Here is a 23,441-nt window from a genome sequence, read left to right as displayed (position 1 = left end):
TGATCAGTCTTAAAAATGACTTTATGGACTCTAAGGCACCCGTGTTCAGGAGAAGCCTTCAGTGCCTGAGCACACGCCATAAAGTTTGGACCACCTGTGTAGATTTCCATATTGCAATGTGGATGAGTGGATTAGCAGCCTGTTCAAATAATGTAGCAGAAGGTTGAAAGATATTGCTTATGGTAACGTATTACACCACACACTGAAATGCTAAAGTACAAGTCAACTAGCAAAGTGCAGAGTAGTAAAGTTTCATTTAAGAATTTTAATGAGACACCTTTTGGCCTGTGATTACCTGTGCAGCTGTGAAAACTGTAACATCTGAGGATACTGGATTTCTGTGTAACATCAGCTGGTCCATTGCAAGTATGACCTGTCCTGAACTGTTTGCATTTTAATTCTTCAGTCAAGAAACCTATTAGGCCGGTGGTCTGAGTCCACCGCTGTCCTGCTGTCCCGAGCAGGTTCGGACGTCGCTCCGCTCTCCCTTTGTGTATTGGGTCTAGTACTCTGGGAACTTCCTTTCAGCACTGCTAGAGTTAATCCTTCCCTTTTGCTCCCTTGTGCCAGCCATGCCCCCAGTAGATACCCCCATAGTGTCCCCCATGATGTGCCAGTAATGTCCCCAATAGATTCACTTATAGTGTCCCCCCATGATGTGCCAATAATGCTCCCATAGTGTCCCCCATGATGTGCCAGTAGAAGCCCACATAGTGTCCCCCATGATGTGCCAGTAATGCCCCCATAATGTGCCAGTAATTCCCCCAGTTGATGCCCCCATAGTGCGCCACATAAAAGAAAAAAAACCACTAATACTTACCTCCATGCTGGTAGCGATGTAGGCCTCTTCCGACCTGTGTCCCGCATAGTAAAAATCTTGGCTCAGGCGGACGTGATGATGTAATCACTCCGCTTGCGCCAGCCTCTGATTGGCTGCAAGCCTAGTGCCTGCAGCCTATCAAAGGAGAAGGAAATGGAGATGCCTCTCCCTTGCTCTGCTGCATCTCCCCCTGACCTGCCACTGATCTACTGGGGACATCTGTATACAGAGTGGAGCTCTTTACTTCCAGTTTTTCATCTTCCTCCAGATCCTGCGGATGGTCTCTCTCACAAATCTGCCAAACGTTCTACCAAGAAAAAATGAAAAACAGGTTGGTAATGAAATAGCTTTGCAAAATGGTAACCACCTTTAAGTTTGCTCTGTCCACCCATGAGCAGACTATAAGCCAGTGAATGGAATGCACACTGCACAGATTCACAGGAAATCTCCAATAATCCCTGTCTGTATTCCCCTCTCAGCTACAATGACTCACCTGCGTGGTCGTATGAAAGGTTCTTTAATTGGCTTTATGACCTGCCAGTTCTCATTGGCAAATGTGAATCCACAGAACAGTTGTTGATCTCTTTCAGCCATTGGTGACTTATTGGCTTCGGTGGAGGACAGGATGTCATCAATTTTTGTCAATGTCATCACTGGTGGCTATGGAGAGAAGATACCAAAAGCTTTGTTGATAAAGAATGAACACAATGGAACTGTACTACTAGCCACATCTTCTCTGGATCATTTACTTACTGGTCCTAGTTGGAATGGTGGACGAGCTCCTGCTCCCTCTATATCTGTCCAGTTGATTTCCATGAAAAACGGATGTTCCCTGATGTTATGTACCACTACCTGGCGACTCTCTGGGGACTTGTTTAAGAGCTGGAAAAATGTAGAATAAAGACGTTCATTCCATCACACGTTGCAATGCTAGCCCTGATTTTCAATGTCCTCATTTTTATAATATTTAGCTGCTGTATTACTGCTATGTGTCTTTCTACTCACCCCCACTATAAAGTCTCTGGCTTGGGGATTGAGTCCTTTTGGGTAGGTGGGAACATCATTGATCAGTGACTTTTCGATAGTTCCAGGAAGTATACCGGCATAGAATGGATATTTGCCAGTAGCCATCTCATATATCATCACACCAGCTGAGAACCAGTCCACTGCCGTGTTGTAGGGCTTCTGTAGAAGAATCTGTCAAAACATCCAGCAGACAATACGAGTTAGAACATCGTCCAGGCCAGCAGAAGTCATGGAGCTGTCCAGTCCTGTAGAAAGAAACAGCTCAGTAGCATGTGCAGTCAATGATTCCTCACCTCAGGTGCCATGTATCTAAGAGTTCCGGCATATTCTGAGATCTTCTTATCCCCAAAGATGTTCATCATGGCAAGACCAAAATCGGCGATCTTCAAGTGACCGGCGCTGTCCATTAAGATATTGGCTGGTTTTATGTCCCTGTGTATGATGCCTCTGGTGTGGAGAAACTGCAGCCCACAGATGATCTCAACTGCCATAAATATGATGGCAAAAAGAAAAAATATCAACATTTCACCCATTAAACTACCAGACTAATAATGACACAAAGCTGCATGTTCCTGACAGCAATGGTCAGCTTTATCTAATATATCCATGTTCTGTCTTACCTGGTGACTGGAACGGTGAATAGGGCATTGGCTCTCATGAGACCACTTAGATCTCCTCCGCTAAGAAACTCCATGATGAAGAAGGCATAGTCCTATGATAAAAGACAGAAAATATGATCCAGGTTTCTAAATTATTATAGAGCTAACCCACTGATCAAGCCTCGATAATGGATCAGTCTCTTAGCTTGGTCTGGAAGGTGGCATAAGCATGGGTAAACAATGGACTCTTCCCAGTCACCTCCATGACCTGTCGCTCAATCAGGACATTGTCTTTAAAGTCCTGAAGCAGGACCCTCTTCTTCACCAGCTTCACTGCCAGTTGTTGTTGACAGGAGGGATATGTGGCCAGCATGACCTGTAGGAGACAGAGCATTAGAACTGGAAGAAAGGCCTGTCCTGCCATGAGACGTGATGAGAAGACATGAAGCGTTGACATCCCTAGAGTAATATTACTGCGACACACATAACACACATGAGGAAGAAATCCCAAGAATTCCTAATACTCACTTTACCATAACCACCCTCTCCAAGGATTTTATGGAAGGTGAAGCTTTCCAGTCCAGTCACAAGGATGGGGGCGTCTGCTGGAATTGTCCCTGGTGGAGACAGGAGAGATACCGTAAGATTTAATATTTCAATATTTTTGCCATTGCAATACAATGTAACTACATTAGGGGGTAGCAAAGAAGGGAAGTCATAATCTTGGTCATAATTAGGGTTCTCCAAAAGTAGAGAATCCCATGAATTTGTACATTAAGGGGTATTGGCTCTAAGAAACCAGTGGCGTAGCGTAGGTTGCCAGCACCCGGGGAAAGCCAAGTATTGCGCCCCCAATCTGTGACCACGCCCCTTTTTACAAATAATGCAGTAGATGTCATCTGCAGTCCTATGTAACACCACAGATAACACAGGGATAACTCTGAGTACAGATAATGTAGTTGATGGGTGTGAGGCCCCAGAATTCAGGACACACACAGTGTGACCTGAAGTCTGGGGCCAGGCGTCGGCAGTGTGGCCCAAATTCTATATCCACCCCCACCCCCCCCAACAGATATTTGTATGGACATAACATACATTGCTATGAAAAATACAGGAGAAGACCGCACCATACCTGTTACATCCAGTGACCTCTCCTGTGATGTAGACTTTCCTCAGCATCTTCATTCGGAGATAGGACCGCCATGACACCTTCTTTCAGCCGCGTCTCGTCTCTGTAGAGTTTCACAGAAAATGTTTGGGATTTCTCACTTTACTATCATCCTCAGATAACAGACTAACAGACCTCCCCCGTAGTGCCCATAACTATAATGCCCTCTGTATAATTATAATATATACTGGCCCCTCTATATTATTATTATTTCCTCCTCTGTATTAATATTATTAATATTAAAATGGCCCCCTCTGTAGTATTATAGTAATAATTATGCCCCCCCTTCAGCATACAGTCCCATGTAAGATACAACTTTCCCCCTGCCTTCAGCCCCTCCAGCATACAGTCCCATGTAAGACACATCACTCTCCTGCCTTCAGCCCCTCCAGCATACAGTCTCATGTAAAATACATCACTCCCCGCCTTCAGCCCCTCTAACATACAGTCCTATGTAAGATACATCACACCCCTGCCTTCCAGCCCTTCTTGCACAGTCCCATGTTAGGCTACTTTCACACTTGCGTTCGGGGCTCCGCTTGTGGGTTCCGTTTGAAGGCTCTCACAAGCGGCCCCGAACGCATCCGTACTTCCCTAATGTATTCTGAGTGGATGCGGATCCGCTCAAAATGCATCAGTCTGGCACCGTTTGGCCTCCGCTCCGCTCAGCAGTCGGACACCTGAACGCTGCTTGCAGCGTTCGGGTGTCCGCCTGGCCATGCGGAGGCAAACGGATCCGTCCAGACTTACAATGTAAGTCAATGGGGACGGATCCGTTTGAAGTTGACACTATATGGCTCAATTTTCAAACGGATCCGTCCCCCATTGACTTACAATGTAAAGTCTGGACGGATCCGTCTGAATCTACTTTCACACTTAGAATTTTTTCTACAATATAATGCAGACGGATCCGTTCTGAACGGATCCCATCGTCTGCATTATAGGAGCGCATCCGTCTATACAGACACCAGACGGATCCGCTCTGAACGCAAGTGTGAAAGTAGCCTAAAATGCATCACTCCCCCTGCCTTCAGCCCCTCCAGCATACAGTCCTATGTAAAATACATCACTCTCCCTGCCTTCAGCCCCTCCAGCATACAGTCCCATGTAAGATACAACCCCCCCTCTGCCTTCAGCCCCTCCAGCATACAGTCCCATGTAAAACACATCACTTCCCTGCCTTAGCCCCTCCAGCATACAGTCCCATGTAAAATATCACCCCCCCTGCCTTCAGCCTCTCCAGCATACAGTCCCATGTAAATAATATCCCCCCGCCTTCTCTTCAGACCCCACTAACATACAGTCTCCAATACAAAGAGGATTCCTTCTCCCTTCAGCCCCTGCAAAAAGCCCCCCCCCCCAAGTAAAAATAACAGTCACTATTCTCCTCCACATACTTACCTTCACACTCTGCTCCTGCTCTGTAGAATCTCCCGCACATCGTTAGGCCACGCCCCCTGGGTGACGAGACATCATACCTCCCAGGATCAACTACATTCTCTTACACTACGCTCGCTCTACTGCCTCATAGGCTTCAGGCCACTATGAGGAAGAACGGAGGGGACGGGAGCCATAGGCTCCCATGAACCTCATTGAAGTGTTTGCCGCCTGGCGCCCCCTGCAATTTTGTGCCCGGGGCAACGGCCCCCCTGCCCCCCCCCCCCCCCACGCTACGCCCCTGTAAGAAACGTAGATCTGCACTCACCTGACAGCTGTTCCATGTCAGTATTGTAGGACGTGCTGGGTCTGTCATCAGCTTCCACCCCCCATCTCTTCTCCCCTCTTCCTCTTTCTCTGGATACTCTCCTGTATAGGGCTTCCAGGTCTTTTTGAAGCCTTGATCAGCGCTTCTATGATTTGAGCTGCGGGCACCAACTAGGATTTTTCCAAAGGCCCGAACGAAGACATCAATCTTTGCTGGAGCTGCATATTTTTTGTTTTTGTGCAGCCCATAATGAGGAGGTGAGAGTGTGGGCCGCGTTATGATGCAATTTTAGGGGCACAGGAGTGCTGTGTGGCGCTTTATCTAACGGTACCTGCTGGAGCTGTTTGAGCTTCCTCCTAGATCCACATCTGGCCACGCCCCCTCAGCCACCTGTACTCCTAAGGTGGATGCTTTAAGATTTTTATCTAGACCAGCTTGCAAAAAGTCTAGAATTTTTGGCACATCTGGAACTTTAAAAGGATCTGGACTGTGACCTAGGAAGGTACAAAAAATATTCCACACTTTAATGTACTTTTTAGAGGTACCAACTTCCTTCTTTTCAACATAGTGGAGATTACTTTATCAGATAACCCTCTCCTAGACCATACCTCCCTTTCAAGTTCCACATAGAGATGGAGTATTTCTGGACTTGGATGCACTAGTAGATCCTGGTAAAGAAGATCTTTCCTCAATGGTAATATCCACTGAGGCTCTACTGCCAATTTCAGAAGGCTCGTGTACTATCAAGATAACTGAGGCTCCCTCGTCCTCCATTTTTCTTAATATTTGGAAAAAGGCAAAAAGGAGGTTAAGGCATAACCTAACTCTTGGCTCCAGTCTTGTGCTAACCAGTCCACTGTTAAGGGGCTGTCCAAATGATTGAGGGAGAAGAACCTTTTCACTTTCCTGTTGGCTCTTGAGGCGAACAGATCCACTGTAGGCAGGCCATATCTTTGGAGTATCTCCAGAAAAATGTCTCTGTTTAGACACCATTCTCCCTGTTTTATGGATATGCGACTGAGAAAGTCCGCTATCAAATTCTCCTTCCCCTTCAAATGGGCCGCTAAAAGAAAAAGCATTCTTTCGTCCGCTATGTGAAAAATCTCCTGATACAAACGTTAAGAGTCGGAACTCTTGTAGTTGGAGGACGTCTTCCTTGAATCTGGATTCCACTTTCCCTGCCAGTACCTGTTCTGAGAGTGAGCACCCCAACCCCAGGGGCTGGCATCTGTAGCGATTACAGTCTGATCCCTGAATGACCATGGAACCCCTGCGGAAGGATTTATTGAAATTGCCACCATAAAAGGAAAATGCCTGGCTCTTGAGGATAGGTGGAATTTTTGGTCCAAAGAATAAGGGGAGCCGTCCCAGGATCTCAGAATGTCTGCTTGTAGTTTTCTGGAGTAGATCTGTGCATATGCCACTGCTGGAATAGAGGATGTCATCTGACCCAACAACGGCATCGCCTCTCTGAAAGTACACTGGTGAGGGTTAAATACGGACAAAATCTGCTCCCTGATTGATTCCCTCCTTTGAAGGGGAAGAAAATTCCTTTGCTGACAGGAGTCCAACTGATTTCCCAAAAACACATAAACCTGAGGGAACCAGGTTTGATTTCTTCCAATTTATTTTCCAGCCTACATCTTTCAATCTCTCAATTCTTTTGATTGAGAGATTATTTTAAAAAATCGTCCAAATATTCCCGATAGCAGCATTCGTAAAACTATCTCTGCTACCACCTGTCACGACAGAGATATAGGGAAAAAAGAAGAGGGGATTAGTCGCAGACTCCTTGGTGTCTAGAGAGTCTGGGATATCCAGGCAGGGCGCCAAAGGGAACGGACCGTTAGGTGGTAATATGATATATCTAGGGTCCAAAAATATATATTTCGGGTGAATGCTTATTTATTTCTTTATGTTATTTTTTGTATTTTTTATATAGATATTTTTTTTTCATATATTTTTTATTGGATTCGGTTGTTGGGGAAGTTGAAGGCTGCCACAGGTGCAATGTCCAGACAGAATTAATCTAAACTGGACATGGTACAAGAAGGACAACACAAAATGAAGGAAAAAAATAAAGGAAAAAAATCTTGAATATTCCAGCTGCCATTACTCCAAATGGAAAAACAACATTCCATTTGGCCAAATGAAAAGGATCAGAAGAAACTGCTCAAATGACCAAGTAATGAGGGAACAATTAAACATCATCAAAAACTGATTCAAAGAAAAAGGTTATCCGAAGGGACTAATCAATGCTACCGCAAAAAAGGTTTGTACCCTAAACCAAAAAGTCACCCTCCAACCCACCTGACCGAAAACTACAACCAATGAAAAATATCAATACAACCTAATCACACGGTTTAATGCCAAACATAAAAACATCAGACAGATTCTAAATAAACATTGGGGTATCCTTCTTAAAGATCCAATCCTAAAAGACTCCCTACCCAGGCAACCTTCCCTCACATTCAGAAGAGCAAAAACCCTAAAGAATCTATTTGCCCCGTCCTGTCCCAAACTAGAGACGCAAAAAGTGATCCTACCACTAGGGATCGCCCAAAATACAAGTAGAATAGGGATACGGAAATGCCAAACCAAAAAGTGCCTATATTGCTCTATGATCACCCATGGGACCAAAGAATTGCCTCTCAGTACACCAAAAGAAGGCCATAACGGAATATGGAACATCAAACAAGACCTACATTGTGGTACAAAACATGTGATATACCTACTAACCTGCCCTTGTAAGTTACAATATGTCGGCAGAACCACACAATAGTCAGAGAAAGAATGAACGAGCATCGCTCAAACATCAGACGAGGCGTCCTAACCCACAGCGTATCCCGCCACTACTCAGAGAAACACAACAAGGACCCATCAACACTCAAAGTTTCACCCATAGAACACATAACCACTTCGTATCAACAACTCTGCCAGAAAGAAATGCACTGGATCTATCGCCTCAACACATTAACACTGTCACGGCCACGGTTATGGTCGTGACTCCTTGGGAGCCGCATACAGCTGCCCGCGGTTGTGGTTGTTGTTTCAACCGCATATTGTAGTTGGCCTCAGTGCGGTTGCCGCGGACAACAGCTATGTGTGCGGTTCCCGGGGAGTTGTGTGCGTGTGTGGATGCACTTTGTTTGTATGTCCGGTGTGCACTTGTTGTTGTTTAGTGCGCACGGACATCGTCCCTTCACAGGGTGATCAGGTTGGTCACTTCCCCTGTATGTGTGTTTTCCCTTCTGTGGTGTAGGAAGGGTTAACTTCCTTCCCAGTGTGTGTGTTGTGTCACTGGGTGTGGTTGACCGGTGGGTGTGGCCACTTTGCCCTATAAAGCCTGTGTCTGGAGCACAGCTCAGTAGGTTGCTTTCAGTCATGCTTGGCTGAAGCAGCCTCCTGTGGATTCCATCCTTCTTGTAAGGGCCACCCTTCCGGTCATAAGTTTAAAACCTTTGTTAGTAAAGACTATGTTTCACGGTGTTATCTAGGTGTGTATGGGATTGTGTTATTGCAGCCTATGGTTCAGGGTTCCTGTGTGATGTCTGGTGTGTGCTGTGTCCGTTGTTGTCTTGTACTTACAGCACCTGCACATGGGTTCCTGGTTGTGTTGTCTGTGGCAGGTGAGTGATGAGTTGGTTCCGTTTGACTGCCACTGCCATAGCTGTTTTTGTATCCCCTGTGTTGCTTGGCCGTTGAGACTCCTGCTCATCCGTGTCTAGGAGGAGCAGGTCGTCTTACTCTGTCCCCTAGTTCAGGGCCGACTTGAGGGCTTGCAGGGACTTTTAGGTTCCGGCGTATGAGCCCTCCTACCACCAAGGTCGGCTCATACTGACAGGAGACAGGGTCAGCGTTAGGGACGCAATAGGAGGTGACCTGCTCCCTAACTCTGTGGTCCCGGCCAAGGGGTAACCCGACCATCTCCTGGCACCGCACGGCTGGGGGTTTCCCCCACCACCAGCCGTGACAAACACCTTTTGGACTAAACGAATCAATCGAATACTCAAACTACTAACCAGAACCTCTAAATCATATGACGTTAAGAACAGAATATAACCTGAGACCTTGTGTGCGAGGTACATTTATGTAGTACATTTATGTGTACGTGTGTGTATATATATATGTATATATATGTATATGTACATTTGTTCGTATGTGTATATATATACAGTTGAAAACAGAACACACAAAAAGCTACATTTCCCCCGCATCACCAATAAGCACGGGCTGCGCACACATGCACAAACACAGCCTCCACCCCCTTTTTTTTTTTTTATATATATACATATTTCCGTTTGTATTTTTTTATATATACATATTTCCGTTTGTATCTTTCTAAGCATCCTACATACGAAAACATTTAATCATACATTGGGGATCCGACAACATCTTTACACATTTTTTATTTAGCTACACATGACCAAAGGCCCATGTTTTTTTCTTTTTTATATATATTTTTATGTATATATATATATATATATATCTTTATGTATATATATATATATATATAGTTGGAATTTTACTTACGTAATTATACTTTCTTCGAGTCCGAAGGCAGCACAGAAGGGATATTTCCCGTCCCAGTCACTCTATCATAGGACCGCCCACCTAGAAAAATCTAACAATCTAACAATTAACACAATTGACAATACCCTAGGTACTCTATATAACACGCCAAGGCACTGCATCCATTGTGTAATAACGTAGACCAGCTCATGCAAGTAAAATTTATTGGGAGGGTTAGTGTGCTGCCTTCGGACTCGAAGAAAGTATAATTACGTAAGTAAAATTCCAACTTTCTTCTTCGTCCTACAGCAGCACAGAAGGGATATAACATAGAAATTAAAGGGGGGGAAAGCTCTGTTTTACTGCTGACAAAACTGCTGTGCTGAAGGCTGAGTTCTCGGGTCCATTGCTGAGCCTGTAGTGATGCACAAACGTAGAGGATGAAGTCCAGGAAGCTGCATTGCAGATGTCTAGGAGATCAACTTGCTGTCTTTCAGCCCAAGATGTAGAGGTTGCCCTCGTGGAGTGGGCTCTTAACGGCCGAGGCGGTTCTTTACCATCTAAGATGTAGGACTCCGAGATGGTTGTTTTAATCCAACGACCCAGAGTGTCTTTTGAAGCTTTCATACCCTTCCTCGGACCAGAAAATAAAATGAACAAATCTTCTTCATCATTAGTTTCCAGACAACGCTTTACGCGTCTGATGAGTTTTTCTGCTGAATCCTTTTTCAATAGAAAAAATTCTTCACTACCTGAATCTGAATCTGAGGATAGGTCAGATTGAGATACAATAGCTGATGATTGAGACATGTCATCTGAATGATGATGATGATGATGGCTTCTTTCCTTCTTACTGCCAGAAGTAGACGCCAAATTCTGCATATTTTCTCTGAACCAGGAAAAAAAATTTTTTGCTTCTTCTGCTAACGGGTCCTGTGGGGTACAATCCAAACAGATATTGGATGTCGCTTCTGGAGATAAAGGCTGTAGACAAGTGATGCATAGCTTAGATCTTGCGGGCTGCGGATCAGGCGTGCGTAACTTCTCTGCACAGATATCACAGATGTCATCATGTAAATCATCAGGAAGCGGCAATCTACAACCTGCACAAACACGGTGCTTTGTCTTTTTGTGGCTCTTCCGGCTCGACATCTAAGAAAAAAATAAATGTATTAGATGCAAAAATATAGAGCATAAGGGAGGCAGACAGAGCAGCAGTACCCTATGGTAATACCTTCAGAGACTCAGAACTCGGCTGCCCCGCACAGCAGGAATGTGCACACAGCTTCTGAGTCTCGAAATAGGCACCAGAGTTTGAAATTGCCGCCCAAAACACGCCCCCAACGTGATGACGTCACAGGACCTGGACGCCGCACAGGAGAGGAATGTGGCTAGAGATAAGGGAACTGAGTGCGTGTGTCTAAACAAACAGAGACCGCAGCGCATAGAGAAAGGTAATTAACCCTTCCTGAACTTACCCAGGGTAACACCATCAGACCAGAGCCAGGCATCGCCGGCAGACAGCCTAATACTTACCCGGCTGCAAACGTCTGTACACCGGGAATCAGGTCAGCCAGGCAAACGCACTGGACACAGACCGGCGACCTGCTACAGGTATTACCAGGCAAACGCACTGGTAGGCAACAGCCACAATACACTATAACAGGTCTGGGCTAGGAAACCACTAGCCAGACCGACGGAGCCTGAACAACGCAAGGCTCGAGTCCTTTCCAGGTGGGCAGCAAGGTGAGACAATCACCTGCTAGAGTAAGGACTAGAAAAAACACAATGGATGCAGTGCCTTGGCGTGTTATATAGAGTACCTAGGGTATTGTCAATTGTGTTAATTGTTAATTGTTTGATTGTTAGATTTTTCTAGGTGGGCGGTCCTATGATAGAGTGACTGGGACGGGAAATATCCCTTCTGTGCTGCTGTAGGACGAAGAAGAAATATATATATACATATATATGTCTCCTTTAGGTCGAAGATTTTGGTTACGTTTTTAGAGAGGCCAACGCACATGGTCGTGACTCCTGAACCGCATGCTGTTGCCGGCGGTTTGGTTTCGTTGTTCAACCACAGGTGAGGGCTGCTAGTATGTTGCCTCGCTTGTGGTTGCCGCTGGCAACATGTTATTTTGTATGTCGCAGTATAGCAGCCTGAGCTGGTGCTAGGCAGCTTGCTGCAATGTGCATGCGGTTGCACCTGGCAACCTCTCTTTTTATAGGTGTGCCTTTTATCGTTGTGCACGGGGTGTTATATGTTATGTGTGCACATTACCCTTTAAGTGGTTTCACTTCCCTGGTTGGTGATGGAAGGGTTAATTCCCTTTCTTGTGTGTGTCTGTGTGGATGTGTCCACTTTGGGCTATAAAGCCTCTTTGGAGACCTGAAGCTGAGGGGTTCTTCAGCCATGCTTTGCTGGAGACATCCTCCTGGTAATTCACCATCTGCCAGTGGGGGCCACCCTTGTGGTCATAAGTTTATGTTATATGTGATGTGCAGTTGATGTTTTCTTTGTCGTCCTACAGCAGCAGCACCCATGGGGATTTCTAATCCTCCTGAAAATATAGGACAGGAGATGTCAATTAATCAATTTAACACAGCTCCTATAAAACTGCCTAACTTAGTCCCTCCTATTGTGTTTTTTTCTGTCCTTCCTGGGAAAGGACATCCTTCTGGAGAAGGGGAGATGTTGGGAAGTATTTTGTTCTATTTATGATCTTGCTTTCCCTCCGCTATTTCTCTCAGGACTGGTGTCCTGTTGTTATATCATCAGGAGACGCTAGTTCTGGCGCTGCATTAACTGTATAGGGCTGCGGCTCTTAGGTAACTTACCAGGCGGCGCATCCCTCAGGTGGTTCCACCTCCCCCCGCTGGCTGCGTGCGTCTTGTGCGTGTGCCGCCTAGCAGGGAGGAGGGAGGGAGAGATAAAAGTTGCTGGCGTCCATCATTCTGTGCTGCTCTGCTGCGCTTTTGCCACGCTCCCACGAGGTAAGTAATCCTTGAGAATGTTGGTTTTACCTCCGGAGCTCTCTGCTGTGTTGCGGAAGCAATTACATCTTGCTAGGACGAGTGAGTGAGATTCAGGCTGGCCGGGCTGCAGGGAGTTGCTGCCATCTAGTGGATGGTTGCTCAAATTTCACTCACTCACAATACAGTTGTGTAGTAACCTTATTCAGTGGTGGTTTCTCTGTTCTTAAACTTACTGCATAATAAAGGAATTAAGTTATAATCATTTTAGAGCAGATTAAACTAATGCTTCTCTGCTCTATTATAGAAAAATGTCTCATGGTTCTGAGGATAGAGGCCCCACCACAAGGAAGTCCGCTGGGAAGCGAAAACATATGTCTTGCAGATCATGTAACACCCCCTGCCAGATGGCAGTGAATTTTATTTCTGCCTAAATTGCAGAACTAATGACTTTCCTGTAGAGGATCAGCCCTTATCTAATAAATACATGTTATTATGGATGAAGGACTTTGTACATGATGCGTTTAAGCAGTTCACAGACAATGAAACTGGAGCTTCTCAGACAGAGTTAAGACCGGCGGCTACTACTTGAATGGATTCTTCTCCCAGAGAGTCCGACATGTTTGAGGAATATAGAGTCATAGACAAAGTTAACTCCTCAGAATCAGAGGAGAGTGATCAGGAAATAAATGTATTTCCGTTGCAAAGAATGTCAAGATTGTTCAAATCTCTTGAGCCCGAGTGTGTAGTGCAGACTGAAATAGTCGGTGAGGACGGTATCCCTAAAAGATCTAGAGCATTTGCAGTTGACCCCTTGGTGAAGAAACTTATGGTCAACGAGTGGAAGACACCAGATAAGGGGACAATATTTAATAAAAGGTTCAAGTCCATGTATGTGATTGACCAAGAAGAGGAGAGACAGTGGGAAGAGCCCCCCAAGGTTGACGTCGCTATTTCAAATCTGTTCAGACGTACATTGGTTCCAAGTGAAGATGGATCTAATTTTACAGACCCAATCGATAAGAGGATAGAGAATGCCCTACGCCGCAGTTATCTCACGGCCTCAGGGCAGTCTGAAGCAGCACTTGCTTCTTATGTGGTTACCAAGAACCTGAGATCATGGCTTCTCCAGATGGAGGAGGACATAGATAAGGGGGTACCTAGAGATGACATCTTATTATTTTTTAAGAAGATAGCTCTGGCCTCTGACTTTCTTTGTGATGTGTCGGTACAACAAGCAAGATATTCTGCAAGATCCATGGCATTGTCTACTACAGGCAGAAGATCCCTATGGATAAAGCCTTGGGGGGCAGATGCCCACTCTAAGAGTACACTGTGTGCCATGGCATACCGTCCAAATAAACTCTTTGGGCCTGAGCTAGACACACTCATGGAGAACTTGTCAGACAAGAAGGGTAAATCCCTTCCTTATGTTTCCAGGAGAAAGTGGTTTTCTTCCTTTCGCACAGCCAATAGAGGCACGGGACGCAGAAGATCAGATGGAGGAGAAACATCCGTGTCACGAGGAGGTAGCTCCAGAGGAGCCTCTACACTGCGGAGAAGAGGCCGTGGAAGAGGAGCTCCACCCCCCAGACGCAAGCTGGAATTCTGACGCCAAAGGTATGCCTGTAGGGGGCAGATTGACCTACTTTCATATAGAATGGGAGAAGGTAGTAAAGGATCAATGGGTTGTAGATGCCGTAAGGCCCCCAGACAGGTATGTCATAACACAAAGTTTAAAAGGTCAGAAGCAATGCCTAATTGAACTCCTTTATAGCCTGTTATTTCAGATGAATGTTCTGGAACCTGTTCCGGAAGAAGAAATCTTCCAAGGAGTGTATTCAAAGGTTTTTCTAGTTCCAAAGCCTCAGATGAGGTGGAGAACTATTGTAGACCTAAGGTATCTCAACAGATTCATACGGAAGAAGAAATTCCATATGGAGACAGTTCAGTCCGCACTAAGTCTACTGGACCCACGAGATTACCTTGCTACAATAGATTTAAAGGACGCGTATTTACACATCCCCATTCACAAGGGTTACCGAAAGTTCCTTCGCATCGCGGTCTTCTTAAGGGGACAACTACATCACCTGCAGTTTACGTCTCTCCCGTTCGGGATTTCGTCAGCCCCATTCACTTTCACAAAGGTGATAGCGGCAGTAGTAGCAGGCTTCAGAGAATTGGGAATAACAGTAATCCCATATTTGGACGACTGGCTGGTGAAGGGGTCAAGTGTGGAGATTCTCAACGCACATCTCCAGGTAATATTCAACAGACTCCAGTCTCTAGGCTGGTTAGTCAATACGGAGAAATCCAGTATCAGACCAGCCCAGCAGAAGCAGTTTCTGGGGATTTATCCTGGACACCAAGGCAATGACTGTTTCTCTTCCTATGAACAGGATGAATGTTCTGCACCAGAATATACGATTGTTGAGACAGATCCGACCGATTTTCCTTCGTCAGATGATGAGGACGCTCGGTCTCATGACTGCTGCTAGCCAGGCAATTCTGTGGGCAAATTGGCACATGAGGCAGTTACAGTGGGAGATACTACAGAAATGGGACAGAGACAACAATTCTCTGGATCAAATGACAATAGTCTCAAAGGAGACAAGAAACTCCCTGAGGTGGTGGATGGCTGTAAACAATGGCAGGACATTTGCCCTTCCTGTATGGACCGAAATCACAACCGATGCATCAGCTACAGGTTGGGGTGCCCACATGAAGGGGCAGAGCGTGAAAGGTACTTGGACCCCAGTAGAGAGACTAATGTCGTCAAATCTCAAAGAGATGAGAGCAGTCTACAATGCTCTAACGCAGTTCCACCCTATGGTCCGGGATCAAGCCATAAAGATAAAATCGGACAACAAAACCACCGTTGCGTACCTAAATCGCCAGGGAGGTACCAGATCCTTAGCCCTCCTCAAAGAGGCGGAACGGATCTTCGGATGGGCAGAGGCCAATATCCAACAGCTGTCAGCTGTATACATCAGAGGGAGGAGCAATGTAGTAGCCGACAGACTAAGCCGCGACTTACCCCTTCCGGGAGAATGGTCATTGGACCCACAAATATTTGCGCAGCTCATGAAGCGCTGGGGCCGTGCCCAGATAGATCTAATGGCTACTCGGAACAATGCAAAGGTTCCTCTATTTTGCTCCCTATTCAAGGGGGACAACCCCTGGAGGTTGGATGCCCTCTCAGTCCCGTGGGACTTCACACTGGCCTACATACAGGTCCTTCTCAAAAAATTAGCATATTGTGATAAAGTTAATTATTTTCTGTAATGTACTGATAAACATTAGACTTTCATATATTTTAGATTCATTACACACCAACTGAAGTAGTTCAAGCCTTTTATTGTTTTAATATTGATGATTTTGGCATACAGCTCATGAAAACCCAAATTTCCTATCTCAAAAAATTAGCATATTTCATCCGACCAATAAAAGAAAAGTGTTTTTAATACAAAAAAAAGTAAACCTTCAAATAATTATGTTCAGTTATGCACTCAATACTTGGTCGGGAATCCTTTTGCAGAAATCACTGCTTCAATGCGGCGTGGCATGGAGGCAATCAGCCTGTGGCACTGCTGAGGGGTTATGGAGGCCCAGGATGCTTCGATAGCGGCCTTAAGCTCATCCAGAGTGTTGGGTCTTGCGTCTCTCAACTTTCTCTTCCCAATATCCCACAGATTCTCTATGGGGTTCAGGTCAGGAGAGTTGGCAGGCCAATTGAGCACAGTAATACCATGGTCAGTAAACCATTTACCAGTGGTTTTGGCACTGTGAGCAGGTGCCAGGTCGTGCTGAAAAATGAAATCTTCATCTCCATAAAGCTTTTCAGCAGATGGAAGCATGAAGTGCTCCAAAATCTCCTGATAGCTAGCTGCATTGACCCTGCCCTTGATAAAACACAGTGGACCAACACCAGCTGCTGACATGGCACCACAGACCATCACTGACTGTGGGTACTTGACACTGGACTTCAGGCATTTTGGCATTTCCCTCTCCCCAGTCTTCCTCCAGACTCTGGCACCTTGATTTCCGAATGACATGCAACAGTCCAGTGCTGCTTCTCTGTAGCCCAGGTCAGGCGCTTCTGCCGCTGTTTCTGGTTCAAAAGTGGCTTGACCTGGGGAATGCGGCACCTGTAGCCCATTTCCTGCACACCCCTGTACACGGTGGCTCTGGATGTTTCTACTCCAGACTCAGTCCACTGCTTCCGCAGGTCCCCCAAGGTCTGGAATCGGTCCTTCTCCACAATCTTCCTCAGGGTCCGGTCACCTCTTCTCGTTGTGCAGCGTTTTCTGCCACACTTTTTCCTTCCCACAGACTTCCCACTGAGGTGCCTTGATACAGCACTCTGGGAACAGCCTATTCGTTCAGAAATTTCTTTCTGTGTCTTACCCTCTTGCTTGAGGGTGTCAATGATGGCCTTCTGGACAGCAGTCAGGTCGGCAGTCTTACCCATGATTGCGGTTTTGAGTAATGAACCAGGCTGGGAGTTTTTAAAAGCCTCAGGAATCTTTTGCAGGTGTTTAGAGTTAATTAGTTGATTCAGATGATTAGGTTAATAGCTCGTTTAGAGAACCTTTTCATGATATGCTAATTTTTTGAGATAGGAATTTTGGGTTTTCATGAGCTGTATGCCAAAATCATCAATATTAAAACAATAAAAGGCTTGAACTACTTCAGTTGGTGTGTAATGAATCTAAAATATATGAAAGTCTAATGTTTATCAGTACATTACAGAAAATAATGAACTTTATCACAATATGCTAATTTTTTGAGAATGACCTGTATTTCCGCCCATACCTATGATCCCAAAGGTCTTGCAGAAGATCAGACGGGACCAGGTCTCAACAATTCTAATCTGTCCGTACTGGCCCAAGAGGGCATGGTTTGCCTCACTGGTGGTGATGAGCAAGAACACCCTTTGGAAGCTCCCACAGATTCCGCACCTGGTGACGCAGGGCGACATATGTTGTCCGCATTTACGCCACCTGCAGTTGACAGCATAGATGTTGACTGCCCCCTTTTAATACAAGAGGGCTTGTCCGAGGCAGTGATAAGAACCCTGCTACAATCCAGAGCAGGCTCTACAAATAGAGCTTACCTAAGAATCAAGAAAACCTTCAATCTTTGGTGCGAGAAGAATGGAGTACCCTCTCAGTCTCCTACTATTCAGGATATTCAGAATTTTCTGCAGCAGGGGTTCGAAAAAGGCTTGAGGCCTGGCACGATTAAAGTCCAGATATCAGCCCTATCAGCTGCATTGGGAAGGAGATTATCACAGGAACCTCTAATACAGAGGTTTGTCAAGGCGGTAAGGAGGCTTAAGCCACAGGTCATCTACCCGATCCCAAAGTGGGACCTCTGCTTGGTTCTAAATCAGCTTTGCAATGCTCCCTTCGAAAGACTTCAAGAGTCAGAGATAAAGTTTTTGTCCCTCAAGGTCTGTTTTTTAGTGGCAATCACTTCAGCCAAGCGGGTGAGTGAAATTCAGGCCCTGGCATGTGCTGAGCCTTACACAATTTTTCTTCAAGATAAAGTATTGCTGAGGACTTTACCTTCCTTTCAACCGAAAGTGCCTTCTTTTACGAATCTAAATCAGCAGATTGAGTTGCCCGTTTTTTTCCCGGATCTGGTTTCAGAGGAGGAGTGTAGACTTCACTCCCTGGATGTAGGCAGATCATTAAAAATATATGTCCAGAGAAAAGGACAGTTTAGGAAGACAGACCACCTGTTTATATCATATTCAGGGAAGAACAAGGGGGGAAAACTAACAAAAGCCTCAATATCCAGATGGATACGAGAAGCTATCACTATCTGCTATGAACGTAATGGATCAGAAGCGCCAAAACCCATAAGGGCTCATTCCACTCGCGCTATAGCCACATCATGGGCAGAGAAAAAATCTGTCCCCATAGACCAGATCTGTAGAATAGCGTCCTGGAGCTCGTCCAACACGTTTGTGAAGCATTACAGACTGGATATGAGACAAACAGGAGAGATGGCTTTTGGCAGAGCGGTAATACAGTCCGCGGTATAAAGGAGAGCCCTCCCTGTAGGATTACTTGCTAAATCCCCGTGGGTGCTGCTGCTGTAGGACGACAAGGAAAGTGTAATTTTTCTTACCGTAAATTCTCTTTCCTTTAGTCCAAAGCAGCAGCACATACTTACCCATCCAATAAAGTGATTGTTGAAACTTACCTTGAGTGTTATTTTTTTATTTGTTTATTATGACTGGAAGTTCAGTTGGAAGTACACAATAGGAGGGACTAAGTTAGGCAGTTTTATAGGAGCTGTGTTAAATTGATTAATTGACATCTCCTGTCCTACATTTTCAGGAGGATTAGAAATGCCCGTGGGTGCTGCTGCTTTGGACTAAAGGAAAGAGAATTTACGGTAAGAAAAATTACACTTTCCTTTTGTTATTTGGTGCAGCTATGGATCTGGGTTCCTGTGTGTTTGCGGTGTTCATTTAGTATTGTGTGGACATCAGCTTGTCAGCACAGAGATCCAGTCAGCAAGGCTGTGGCAGGTAGGTGGAACTAGTGCCGTTCACCTGCCATATCCATAGGTCTGTTTGTGTTCCCCTTTTCCTTGCAGCTTGGCCAGTGAGACTCCTGTTCCTCCGTATCCAGAAGGAACAGGTCGTCTTACCCTGCTCCTAGTTTAGGGCCACCCTGAGGGCTAGCAGGGACTTCAAGGTTCCGGAGTATGAGCCCTCCTACCATCAGGGTCGGCTCATACAGCTAGGAGTCAGGGTCAGATTAGGGATGCAATTAGGAGGTGACCTGCTCCCTATTTCTGTGGTCCTGGCCAAGTAGCGACCTACCATCTTCTGGCATCGCACGGCTGAGGGTTTACCCCATCCTCAGCCGTGACACCACCTTGGTAAAGACTCTTGGAGCTTCAGATATGCCAAAGGGAAGCGCCCTTTATTGGAGGTGTATCAAATTCCCTTTTACCCAAACCACTTGTACTTAAAAAATTTTGGAATAGGCATCTTCTAGATCCAGGATTGCCATCCAGCAATTCTGAAAGAGTAGGTTTGTAGATGTTTTTATTGCCTCCATATGGAATTTTTTGAAAGTTAGGGATTTGTTTAGATTTTCAGATTCAATATTACTCTGAATGTCCCGTTTGTTTTTTTCACTAGAAACAAAGGGGAATAGAAACCCTTCCCTACCTCCCTCTTGGAACCGGGCAACCCCGCCCCCCTCCCTTGTCTAGAAGGGCAAATACTTCTGATTCTAAGCCTTGCCTCTTTTCATGGGTTCTTGGGGCAGAGTGTCTGGGTGAAAAATTCTGGAGGATGATAAAGGAATTCTAATAGAAAACCCTTCTCTATAACACTTAGGATCCATTTGTTTTGAGAAATGGACCCTAAAGCAGGAAGAAACTGAGACAACCTTCCCCCCACCTGACTTCTGGCATCATTGTTGTTTGTCTTTGGATCTATTTTCTTGAGGCTTGAACAAAAAAAAACACTAGATCTTTTAGGAAATCTCTCTCTCCTGTCACTGCCTCCTAAAATTGGACCAGGGTTTACAAAAAAATGGAAGGCCTCTGGGGAACCGGGAATCTTTTATCTGAAGCCCTTTCTAGCATGTCATCTAATGAGGATCCAATAACCTAGAACCTTCACAGGGCTCAGTCAGAACGCTGGACTCATCTCTCAAGCATGGAGGAGACAGGACTCATCTAAGGTTAATTTACACATCTATAAAATAGTTTATTCTTTTTTTTTTTTACACACAATAAAAGCACAGAGCTATGGGGACTGGATATTGCGGATGTTCTAGCAGCCCACGTCCTCAGCTCTATACCCAAAATCCAGGTGACAGGTTCCCTTTAACAGGTTCTGTATCTTCAGCTGGGAACAGAGCCCTCCCCGCTGTATGCCCTTCTGAAAAGTAATCATCAGATAAGTTCTGTCTGGATTCGATATCATCCTCCCCAGAAATATCAGAATCAGTGTCTCTATTGTAACCTGCCTTCTCTGCTGATCTCCATTTGAGCTACTTAATAGAGGAACTTTCATTACAATAAAAAATCTAAACTAAGTATGCTGACATTGAGAGCGGCGCACAGGGCTCTCCCTGCACTTACTATTATCCCTGGGCGCCGCTCCGTTCTCCCAGTATAGAATCCGATATCTTCAGATTTCTGGCTCAACTGGGAGGAGCCTACTCTTGCTCTCCTGGGCGTCTCCTTCTCCCAGGCTGGAGTGCTGGCATCGCATGGGAGAAAAAAAACGAAAAAAAAAAACCCTCAGGCTATGAGCTGAGCGTTGCTATTGGTCAGCTCTACAGCCTGGGAGAAGGAAACGCCTAGGATAACAAGAGCAGGCTCCTCCCGGTTGAGCCGAAAATCTGAAGATACCGGAGCGGTGCCCAGGGATAATAGTAAGTGCAGGGAGATCCCTGGGTGGGGCTCTCCAGGTCAGCATACTTAGTTTAGATTTTTTATCGTAATGAAAGGTCCTCTTTAAAGACTGGATTTTATTGAGAGTAAAGTAAAGTACCTGTACTTGCGGAGTACCCCTCGCTGATGCTGCCACCTTGCCAGTTTTGTTAAAATAGCACTCCTACGCCGCATCCCCAGTTATTTTCCCCAGCTCAGTAAGCAAATACTGAGCATCGGAGCCAATGAGGAAGACACGCAGTCGCTGTGGGAATCCCCTTATCTCCCGGCAGTAGTGATGTCCAAATCGCGAAAGAGCGTCACAGCCAGGGAGGGATTTTCTCCCTGGCCATGACACTCTGCGCTGTGATTGGACAGAGCTACTGCAAGGGAAGGAGACACCCACGGAGAAAGACTGCATCTCCTCCCCACTTCTGATTGGGGGGCACAGCGTGGCGTAGCAGCGCTATTTTTAACTAAGCAGGCAGGGTGGCAGCATCACTGGGGAGTACCCCAGAAGTACAGGTACGTATCGCAAATAAAATCCGGTGAAAGGTCCTTTAACGTCTGATCTCAAAGCCTTAATACTTTTGGACAAATTGTGCGACTCTTCCATAACCATAGCAGGTAAAGCTACTCTACATCCACCAAATTCTTTATGCTTAGATTTGCAGGATTATTTATTTGGTGTTTTTGCTGTCTATAACAAGGCAAACAGTTCTCACCATCTGAAGATGAAAACATTCCCACTCAGGTCCAATACCAGACCTGTGTGCCTGAAGGGATTGGCACGTCCTGAATCACCCGGCTCAGACATTATGTCCAGACACCAGATCCTACACCGTGCATGCAAATGTAGGGCGGGTTGCCTTCTCCTGCTGCCATTGGTAGTGCACCTTGGCCTACTTTTAAGTCTAGGCCCAAACACCTAGACCACCGAGCAAAGGTGCCCTCCCCCCACCAGAAGTGACATGACACCAGAGGCTCCGCCCTGCATCCCCTGGTCACCATTTTGGATAAGGGACACCGGACACCACCTGAACACAGCCACAGCTGTTCCCCTTGGTGCTGGGAGGCAGACTTCAGCAAGCTGTTCCCCAAGGAGGCATGCCACAAGGGATAGGTCCTTTCATGGTGATGTAGACCAGGACTTTCCCCCAGCCCCCTGGTGTGAGAACCCAAAAGGTAGGAGCTTCCTAGGTACCTACTTATCCAGGGTACAGGAAACCTGAACTGAGATGAGAAAAAGGTTCACACCCCCTCCACATCTCAGGTTTCCTGTGCTGATGGGAGGACCTAGTGACATGGGTGCAATATGGATGATATGCATTAGTAAGTGCCTTGTTTTAACTTTTTCTTCATGATAAACACCACTTACTCATGTAAGATGACCCTTTTAAGCCCCAGCAACTAACACCCTGTTGCTATTGTTTAGGGGCCATGCACGTTCTGAGCTTGTTTTTCATTAATGTATCTGACAAGTGTTTTAGGGTTCTTTTGGGGTTACTTTCTTTGGACACCTGTATTATATTGTTTATTTTGGCTGATTATACTTTTTGAAGGCTATAGTTGACCCCCTTTATTTTTTCAAAGAGGACCTTTCACTACAAAAAAAAAGAAATTAAGCATACAGACATGGAGAGCAGCACCCAGGGATCTCACTGCACCCATTATCCCTGAGTGTTGCTCCGTTCTGGCATCTTCAGATTTTTGGGCTCAACTGGGAGGATCCTGCCAGCATCTCATTCTCCCAGGCTAGAGTGCTGGCCAATTGCAGCACTCAGCTCATAGCTAGAAAAAAACCTCAGGCTGAGGTTTTTTTATTAGCTATGAGCTGAGCGCTGCGATTGGCCAGCACTCCAGCCTGGGAGGAGACACCGGCAGGCTCCTCCAAGTTGAGCTGAAAATCTGAAGCTACCAGGAGAACGGAGCGGCACCCAGGGATAATAGTAAGTGCCGGGAGATCCCTGGGTGCTGCTCTCCATGTCTGTATGCTTAGTTTAGATTTTTTATTGTTTAAAAAAAAGGTTCTCTTAAACACCCTGTCATTTATTGCTCTTTTACACTATGTAAGCCATGTGGGGTTTAATTTTATTTGCCTGTACTTTTTAACTCCAGAAATTCATTTAATATACTTCTACAAAGTAGATTTAAAGCACTCCCATTTAGCATTAGTGTCCTTATGCGAGTTACACTGAGTCTGTCCTGGAGTGTAGCACTCAACCC

At 45.7% G+C, this 23,441-nt stretch overlaps 2 protein-coding genes and 1 long non-coding RNA gene across 3 annotated transcripts; all 3 read right to left on the bottom strand.

Annotated features, from left to right (window-relative positions):
* Positions 1-1,006: 1,006 nt before the first annotated feature.
* LOC122920208 (protein kinase C delta type-like) lies at positions 1,007-2,515 on the bottom strand. Its single transcript, XM_044269495.1, has 6 exons — positions 2,467-2,515; positions 2,140-2,330; positions 1,826-2,017; positions 1,574-1,702; positions 1,314-1,480; positions 1,007-1,127 (listed from the first exon to the last, which is right to left on the bottom strand). Exons 1-6 carry the CDS (start codon positions 2,492-2,494, stop codon positions 1,061-1,063), a joined length of 774 nt encoding a protein of 257 aa, XP_044125430.1. The 5' UTR covers positions 2,495-2,515; the 3' UTR covers positions 1,007-1,060.
* A 211-nt stretch (positions 2,516-2,726) lies between these two features.
* On the bottom strand, positions 2,727-5,388 carry LOC122920656. Its single transcript, XR_006386926.1, has 3 exons — positions 5,319-5,388; positions 2,974-3,062; positions 2,727-2,821 (listed from the first exon to the last, which is right to left on the bottom strand). It is a non-coding gene; the product is annotated as an uncharacterized LOC122920656 (long non-coding RNA).
* A 4,516-nt stretch (positions 5,389-9,904) lies between these two features.
* LOC122921131 lies at positions 9,905-12,895 on the bottom strand. The gene is made up of 2 exons (XM_044271134.1): positions 12,669-12,895; positions 9,905-10,982 (listed from the first exon to the last, which is right to left on the bottom strand). The coding sequence occupies exons 1-2, from the start codon at positions 12,678-12,680 to the stop codon at positions 10,167-10,169; spliced, it is 828 nt and encodes a 275-aa protein (XP_044127069.1). The 5' UTR covers positions 12,681-12,895; the 3' UTR covers positions 9,905-10,166.
* Between the last annotated feature and the right edge of the window lie 10,546 nt (positions 12,896-23,441).

Source organism: Bufo gargarizans, chromosome 10 (assembly GCF_014858855.1).
Source record: "Bufo gargarizans isolate SCDJY-AF-19 chromosome 10, ASM1485885v1, whole genome shotgun sequence".
Classification (NCBI taxonomy): Eukaryota; Metazoa; Chordata; class Amphibia; order Anura; family Bufonidae; genus Bufo; species Bufo gargarizans.
Note: the sequence above shows the minus strand (reverse complement) of the source record. Positions and strands in the feature narration are given on the sequence as shown.

Excerpts from the sequence above, each read along its gene's own strand:
- LOC122920208 (XM_044269495.1), bottom strand. The coding sequence starts at position 2,494 with ATGCCCTATTCACCGTTCCAGTCACCAG. Across the intron at positions 2,018-2,139 it reads TTAGATACATGGCACCTGAG|ATTCTTCTACAGAAGCCCTA; the intron begins GTGAGGAATCAT and ends ATGTTTTGACAG. Across the intron at positions 1,703-1,825 it reads CCAGAGACTTTATAGTGGGG|CTCTTAAACAAGTCCCCAGA; the intron begins GTGAGTAGAAAG and ends ACATTTTTCCAG.